Source organism: Sinocyclocheilus rhinocerous, unplaced genomic scaffold (assembly GCF_001515625.1).
Source record: "Sinocyclocheilus rhinocerous isolate Xijiao unplaced genomic scaffold, SAMN03320098_v1.1 scaffold1333, whole genome shotgun sequence".
NCBI classification, from domain to species: Eukaryota; Metazoa; Chordata; class Actinopteri; order Cypriniformes; family Cyprinidae; genus Sinocyclocheilus; species Sinocyclocheilus rhinocerous.
Genome location: NW_015625783.1, coordinates 183147 through 191893, shown reverse-complemented (window position 1 = coordinate 191893; position 8747 = coordinate 183147). Strand labels below are relative to the sequence as shown.

Below are 8747 nucleotides of genomic sequence, written 5' to 3'. Positions count from 1 at the left end.
TATATATATATATATACATTTTTTTTAAGTTTGGGGTCAGTAAAATAGTTTCAGTAATACCTTCATTCAACAAGGATGTGTAAAATGGTTCAAACATGGCAGGAAATGCATTTATACAGTTACAAAGGATTTCTAGTTTAAAGAAATCTTCCAGAAAAATATGAAGCAGCACAACTGTTAAAAATTAAAATGGTTACATTGTAATAGTTCAAAATATTACTTTTTTATGGTATTTTTAATCAAATAAATGCAGCCTTGGTGAACATAATAGACTTCTTTCAAAAACATGAATCTAACAATCTAATCTTACCAATCCCAAACTTTTGAACAGTATTGTATATTTTAGATATTTTTCCAAATATCTGATGCAAAAAATATGAATTTATTATAACTAAATCATATATCTGATCGCTTATAAAAGTTATACCTTTCCTTATCTATCCACATGATCTAAGTTTTTGATTCGTGTCAGTAGCATAAGCAGCCAGATACAAAGTAGGACAAGCATCACTAATAAGATTATTACAGAGGGGTGTTATGTTTTTATGTGACGTTCCAACACAGACACACACCGTCACCCCTCCCTCTTTCATATCATTTGATAAGGTGGAGTTTCGGCCCAGTTAACGCGACTGACCTTCAGCAGACATGAACAGGTGATGATGGCTGAGCAGGCCAGAGACACTCTCGTTCTCAGACGCACATGTACACGTACACACATGGACACTTGTTCCCCTCCCCGCTCCTCCCTGACAGTCCCGACGGTTTGAAAAGTTCATTGCTGTCAGATGGAATGTCGAGCTGTCTCCTCTCGCTCACACACGCCGACCTCGCTCCCCTCGCCCTGTCCGCCCCTGCCAGATGGACGCGCGCTCACACACACCTGCATGTCTGAATCTTGTTATTTTAACAACTCTAGTATCAGCTGTGACGTTAACACAGAGATATTGATCCATTCAAGTAAAAAATTTGCATGTGACTACGTCCAAATCAATAAACTGCTGTTTTTTTGGTCAAGGTGGTGCCCCTTCCAAAAGAGGGCAATCTTTGAGGGCCGCAGTGCTTAAACCGCAGAGCCAAAGTCAAGCGCTGCTGGATCTGTCACTTAAAACAAACAAACAGTGTGAGTACTTGAGTTCATAATCACTGCTTGTGTTCTTTTGTGTTGCATGTTACATCTTATGAGTGCGTGTGTGTGTGTTTTATCCCTAGTGAGCGCTGTCGAGTGTGTGAGCCTGGTGGATTCTTTAAGTCAGGCGAAGCAATACTCTTACCATCTACGGCCGTCCAGTGCTGGCAGTCAAAGCGGTCAGAACAGAACTGAGACACAAACATGCTTGGATTTCTAGGAATTAAATCTTTGGGGATGATGCACTTAAATTCATTTGCTGTTTATTTAAACTATTGCATAAGGTACAGTAAACTCTCTTGGTCCGTATCATTAAGTTTACATATTAAATCTGCAGTATCACCTTGATTTTTGCAGAGGTTAGAGGTTAAAACCACAAACACAACAAATGTATTAGATAACCTTTCATTCTGTCAACAACAGGTCATATACCTGTCATAAGGGACTAACATGTTAATACGCTACAGTCAAGATGTCACAAGGAAGTTTTCAGCCTATTTCTGATATTGTCGCAGGTCTTGACATTGTATTCTTATACTCTTATCGCCACACCCGTTTACTGAGTGGGTTGGATTATACATTTTTTATCTATCACTATAAATCAGTGTACACTTTTTATTATTAATGTATTATTTTGAAATATATTGTTTTGTAAAAGTGAAGATAGCAGTGTTTGTATGTTAAAAAGGAAAGATTTTGCAGGTCACGTTACTGCACACATTGTCTTCTATTCTGAAAGAGTAATCATTTTTTAAAACTGGTGAAACATACATTAACATTCAAAAGATTGGGGTCGGTAAGATATCATTTGTTTTTGAAACTCTTATTCTCACAAAGGCTGCATTTGAACAAAAATACAGTAAAAACAGTAATGTTGTGAAATAGTATGACAATTTAAAATAACTTTATATTTGAATGCGTTTTAAAATGTAAATGTTCCTGTAATTGCAAAGCTAAATTGTCATTCAGTGTTACATGATCTTCAGAAATCATTGTAATATGCAGATCTGGTGCTCAAGAAACATTTCTTACTATTATCAATGGAAACTGTAATACATATTTTTGGGATTCTTTGATAAATGTGACCCTGGACCACAATCATAAGGTCCATCACGATCACAGACAGAAGGGTAAATTTTTTTAAATTGAGATTTATACATCATATAAAAGTTGAATAAATAAGCGTTTCATTGATGTATAATTTGTTAGGATAGGACAATATTTGGCCGAGATGCAACTATTTGAAAATCTGGAATCTGAGGGAGCAAAAAATAAATAAAAATATTGAGAAAATCGCCTTTAAAGTTGTCCAAATGACGTTCTTAGCAATGCATATTACTAATCAAAAATTAAGTTTTAATATATTTACAGTAGGAAATTTACAAAATATCTTCATGGAACATGATCTTTACTTAATATCCTAATGATTTTTGGCATAAAAGAAAAATCAATAATTTTGACCCATACAATGTATTTTTGGCTATTGCTACAAATATACCCCCAGCGACTTATGACTGGTTTTGTGCTCCAGGGTGACACATAGAAAGTTCAAAGAACAAAATTTATTTGAAATTTATTAATTTTTTATAATTACAAATGTCTTTACTGTCACTGTTGATCAATTTACTGCATCCTTGCTGAATAAAAGTATTAATTTCATTAAAAGAATCTTACTGGTCCCAAACTTTTATACAGTAGTGTTAAAAAAAAAAAAAAAAACCCTGTAACTGATTTTTTCAGAAACTTTAAAACAGCAAATGTCTGTTCCAGTTGCTTTGAGTAAATGCCACATTATTTCACACCACCTACATTTCTGTTGATTACCAGACAAAAACGATGGTTATTACAAAAAATCCCTCTCCAGATCTGTATTAATAAATGTTTTTGTAAAAAAAAAAATTAAAAAGCGAACAATGAAAGAGCCTAATAAACTCATCACAAGGTTTATTTTCTTCATTTTGTACAAAATAACTGGACTCAGAAAAAAGAAAGAACAAAAAAAATAGTGTAGCAATGAACAATAATGGTCAGCGATTAATAGATGTCCCTCATGCCCATGTTGGCCCGGTGACCAGACAGCGTGACACTGTAGCAGTACAACAGGTCAGTCAGCCACTGCTCTCGAGTCTCTCCACCATAGAAATGCTGTAAATCACAAGCATAACAGTCAAAACTGTATCGGGATTCCAAGAGACATAGTATTATAAAATCAATTTTAAGGTAAGGTAAACATAATGCTAGTTTCATCTGTTAAAGCAAAGCTTGAAATGGAGCCGTATGTGTGTTTTTACCGTTAAGTCCTGTATGATATGTTGCAGTAGACTGGCGTTGGCCATCATGTGGTTGCGTAATTGAGTATGCTGAAGAAGTAGTGACAAGATCTGTGCCAACACGGGGAGCTCCTCCTCACAAAGGTCACCCACATGTAAAGACTGCAAGACCAATCGCAGCAGCCTCGGCACCGTGCTCATCGCGGCAAAGCATGCCTCCCACACAGCATCCCTGATGGTGAGACAGACAAACGTAAGTTTTGACAACTACATTTATTATTTGGACAACCCTCGATCATGGATCACCTATTTCTTTAACCACAAGCCCAGTTTGTAACTAAGACTATGTGCTATGCTATGTGAAATAAGGTGGTAAAATGTAATTAATATAACTTGTTGATTAATAAATGATATTTTATAATTATTATTAGTGCTGTCAAGCGATTAATCTGCGCATCCAAAATAAAAGTTTTTGTTTACACAATATATGTATGTGTACTGTGTTTGTTTATTATGTATATATAAATACTCACATTCAGTATATATTTAGAAAATATTTACATGTATGTATATTTATATTATTATATTTTATATATAAATATATTTAATATATAAACATAACATATTTTTCTTAAATATATACATGCATGTGTTTGTATTTATATATACATAATAAATACACAGTACACACTCATATATTATGTAAACAAAAATGTTTATTTTTGGATGCGATTAATCGTTTGACACCACTAATAATTATTGTTAATTACATAAATATATTATTTAAAATAATTGTAATTAACACACTTCTCATATATTACAGAAACAAAAAATAGACTTTTCGCCATTTCTCAATTCTTTGATCACTTTTTCAAAACTCTTCACAAAGTGAGCACAACTGTGGATCATTTTCCATTGCTTTTGCACTAAATACATTCAGTGATTACATCTTTCAAATTACATTAATTCTTTTCATATTCAACATACACAACCCAGACAAACCTCTATGTACCAACAGGCCGATCTGCACATATTTACATATTCTTTTTAAAAACTGTGACACTTAAGTTCAAACATTAAACTGTATAAGACAGCAATTTGCTACATTTCTACAGCAATATCGTATTGGAATATACATCTATATATATATTGGAATGTAATTCAAATCTAAAAAAATCGTATACTTTCCCGTTAGAAAAGAGTTAGCTGAACAACTACATGTTAGTCTTTCAATTTCATTACTATCTACACAAAAGGAGAAACTTAATTTTGTACTGGAATGTAAACATGGACCATGTAACGTATACTGCAGTGAATTCTAAACAGTAGAGACGTCATTTCTTGTTTTGTAAAGTAATTTTACAGGAGAAAACATTGCATGTTATTGTTTTTAGGTCCGTGTTTTCTGGGTGGCAGTGTGTTTGCTAGTGTCATGGAAGAATTACTTCATTTGAATCATGTGTGAAATGTTTTGGTAGTTTTTGTGCATTTTTGGTGTGAAATTTACTGCTGTGCCAAGCTGAAAGTCAGTAAAGAAAATTGTGTCAAGAATTTTGAAAAAGTGGCCTAAGTATTGAGAAATGTTGAAGAAAAAAAAAACCTGTAATAATTTTGCTGAATGAATAGTTTCCTGACAATCTTTATTCTTTAGGAATTCTAGGTGCATCAGAACTATTCACTTTATTATGAAATTCTTTAATTTGCTTTCTTCATGAGAATGCCCTTTTTGGACTTTCCCCAGTCTTGTTTCTAAATTCTCTTTGCTGTATTATCACGCAGTCTTTCTTTGTGTACGCTTTGTGGTGTATAAATGTTACTCTATGCAAATATCTGTGAGTGTGTAGGTGTGTGTGTTTGTGAGCACACCTCTTGCGGGCGCTCTGCTCCAGTTGTAGGAGCAGACTGAGCATGCTCAAGCAACAGTCAGACAGGAAGTGGAGGAGTGTGTCGCTGGGCAGGAAGTTGACATCCAGTAACCGGGGAACACACCTTAAAATCGCTGCACAAACACAGTCTGGCACCACCACGAGTCCACACTACAAAGAGATGACGAGAGTGTCACCGCAAACAGTGTCTGGCTCCACTGCCCACTCTTATGCAAAGCATTCAGCAGAAAAACACACATTCACTCACCAGATTCTTAATGATGGCGTTCTGTATCACATCAAAACACTGTGCACGAGATCCTAGAGTGTCCAGGCAGTGGCACACCTCCTACAAACACAGTGCAGAAACGTTGTGAGCTGTGTCTTCAGACGGCAGAGCTAATGCTGCTATGAGTGCCTCCAAATTCTGCATAAATGTGCAATGTTTCATAAATGTAGTACAACCCAGAGGCGGCTCTGATGCTACTTTGGTTCTGTGTACATGAAATGCAGCATCAATGGAGCATTTATGTCACATGAAACAGAAATTGATCAATGTTCCTTCAATATTTTGACGTATATATCATATAAGTGAAGCAGCTTATTGAATGAAAAATAGGCAGGACATTATTTTGTCCATAAGGAATTGATTGGATCATAGAAATTGGCTGTTGCAAGCAAATTAGGCAGTTTTTTTTTTTTTTTTAAATGATGATGTGCATGGATATTTATCAGTATCATTATCAGTCATTATCATTTATGATAATGACTGCAATATTCCAAAATAAATAGTCAATTTTAATTTCATGGCAACTTTAAACTTTGTCTTTCACATTTATTACAATTCTAAGTTAAAAAGAAATATATTCTTATATATACACATTATAAAAATATGAAGTCGTATTAGAGTATACATTTAAAAAATAAAAACAATACATTTGAATACAATTTGAAAACATACACCGTCATTGTAAATAGAAATGTGAAATTATAAAGCATGTTTTATATATATTAAAAAAAATGAAATATATCTTGATTATAAACAGAAATTATACATTTCTGTTGAAATATGAAAATATAAAAATACATATTCAATTACAAACAAATTTGTAATTAGCCATAGAATTATAAATTTATAGATATGTGTTAGATAGATAGACAGACAGACAGACAGACAGAGACACAGAGACAGATAGACAGACAGACAGACAGACAGACAGACAGACAGACAGATAGATAGATAGATAGATAGATAGGGCATTAAATACGAGTTATAAACCGTAATTTGTCATTCCTCATGCCCGTGTACATCTACAAAATAGTCTGAAATTAATTTCTGCAATAAACCAAACATTTATTTACATATATTTAAAAAATCAAGCCAAAGACTAGGCAAAAGGACTAAACAGATTTTAGGAACATAAGTCATCTTCAGAGAAGAGTCATTTTACAGACTGAAAGCTGATAGAGAGATGAGACTTTTTCCTATCTCATTCTACAAAGAACCTTTGAATTATACATCTTAACATCTGACACACACGGTTTAGGTGAGTCAAAAATAAATCCCTGGTCCCAGACAAAAGAGAAGTCGGCAGAGAACAAAGAATCCTATAGCACCACACACACCCATATACAATGACAGGCTCAAAGGGTTGTACCTCACCACTACGGCCGGGCTGTCGTAATGGAAGTTGACACTGGACAGATTAGCGATGCCCTGCCACTCTCTGAACTGATATTTTATGAGCACAAACAATAAATAAGTGCGTGTGAGAAAAATCTAATAGTGCTAATAGCATTAGAGCAGATTAGATTAGACAGATGAAGGCGGTGCGGAATGTCATTCAGAGCAGGTTATTATCGGACATTAATCAGGCTAACAGTGTTAAGAACACATTACGCATGCTTTAGATTAGAGACGCCTGATTGGCAATAAAGGAATGGACCCCCAGCAGCCATGCGCTCTCGCTCTCTCTCACACTCACACACCACTCAAACTTAATTTGATGCTAATTTCCAAGCTATATATCTGAGAAACAGTAAGTGAGAATTTTCTTTAAGAGTGTGATGTGAAATCCCAATAGGATTAGAAGGACACTTTTTAGCACATTTTTATGTTTTAGCACATTAGGATTTCTCAGCAGAGCTGTAAAAAAGGTGCTAAAAATTACTTTAATTAATAAAAATGCAATTGTTCTTATTTACTTTATAACATATTCCAGCAAAGTAAACATGTAATAAAAATGAAATAATATAAAATGAAAAATATTATATATACACAGAGATATTATTATTAATATTATATTAGATTACATATTCATTAATTATAGCTTTTCAGGCTCATCTTATAATTTCTACATACAGAGCTGTAAAAAGGTGCTAAATATTGCTTTAATAATAATTTAAAAAACTTGATGTTTCATATTCCAGCAATGTTAATGTATAATATAAAAAATCTAAAATAATCTAAAAAGAAAATGTAATAGCTATATACATACAGAAATATATATGCAATTAACTTGTACTCTCTCTCTCTCTCTATATATATATATATATATACACATACATATGCAATTAATGTTACAATGCAATTTTACAAATGTATATAAAAAATCCAATAAATAGTTTTCAGTATTATTTAATATCTCCATTTTTTTCAAGGCTGAAAGTGCAATTAATGTGTACCAAAAGTTTTAATTAGCCAAAGTGCTAAACGTGTTTTTGTACAGTGATTTTTTTTATTGTTAAATATAATTTCTAATTAAGCACAAGTTAAGTGATTAAGTTGAGAGAAAGTGTTTCCTGTGCGTGTGTGTACGTGAGGAGGGAAACAGGCTCTTTTCCTCATTAAGGCCCATTATTCTCCATCAGCCTCACCTGCTGGCATCATCTCCCCCGTCACTCCTCATTACCGTATCAACGGTGATGCCAGCCGTTCCTCTACACCTTTACTGTCTGATTGACTTGGACACAAAAAATGAAAGTCCAGAGAAAATTGCATAGAGGAATTAGCTGTGTGTGTGTGTGTAGTAAGTAAAGGGAGGGGGGGCAGTGAGAGTCAGCCCCTGGCCTGAGGGTGTGGTTTTGTTGGGTTTTAATTTCCGTGTAAAATGTCAGGCGATGATGCTGTCCGCTGGCTGGCATTAGCATTTGCTTTAGCCAGGAGCGCTCTGATAACCAGCCCTTATTGAAATATGGAGACACCTACACCGGTGCGATGTGATAAACCTTCCCCTGCTCAACGAACTAGCCGTCTCCGGGGGGAAACTAAAACACACTTGTGCGTTGAATAACAACCCAAGTGGTCCTGCACTGAATCAAGTGAACACCTGCTTCTTGGTAGAAGTTAAAAATTTGCACACATTTGACATGAAACATAGGGCTGCACGATTAATCGAATGCGATTGTCATGCGCATTTTGATAGTAATGCCGGTTCTGTAATCAGCAGGAAATCATCATCACGTGCTTTCAGATGGAGCAGA

At 34.5% G+C, this 8747-nt stretch overlaps 2 protein-coding genes across 3 annotated transcripts in view; one reads left to right on the top strand and one right to left on the bottom strand.

The window, feature by feature from the left end:
* LOC107706121 (inversin-like) overlaps nt 1-1723 on the top strand; it is a 32909-nt gene extending 31186 nt beyond the window's left edge. Inside the window, exons 17-18 of the mRNA XM_016509707.1 lie at nt 1019-1123; nt 1213-1723. Of these exons, the coding sequence (XP_016365193.1) occupies nt 1019-1123; nt 1213-1349 (242 nt within the window). The 3' untranslated portion in view covers nt 1350-1723. The remainder of the gene's footprint in view (nt 1-1018; nt 1124-1212) is intronic.
* A 1018-nt stretch (nt 1724-2741) lies between these two features.
* LOC107706105 (testis-expressed sequence 10 protein homolog) overlaps nt 2742-8747 on the bottom strand; it is a 20840-nt gene continuing 14834 nt past the window's right edge. For both annotated transcript variants that reach the window (XM_016509697.1, XM_016509691.1), the window contains 4 exons: nt 5533-5613; nt 5266-5435; nt 3421-3631; nt 2742-3274 (listed from right to left, as the gene is read on the bottom strand). In XM_016509697.1, the coding sequence (XP_016365183.1) occupies nt 3164-3274; nt 3421-3631; nt 5266-5435; nt 5533-5613 (573 nt within the window). In that variant the 3' untranslated portion in view covers nt 2742-3163. The remainder of the gene's footprint in view (nt 3275-3420; nt 3632-5265; nt 5436-5532; nt 5614-8747) is intronic.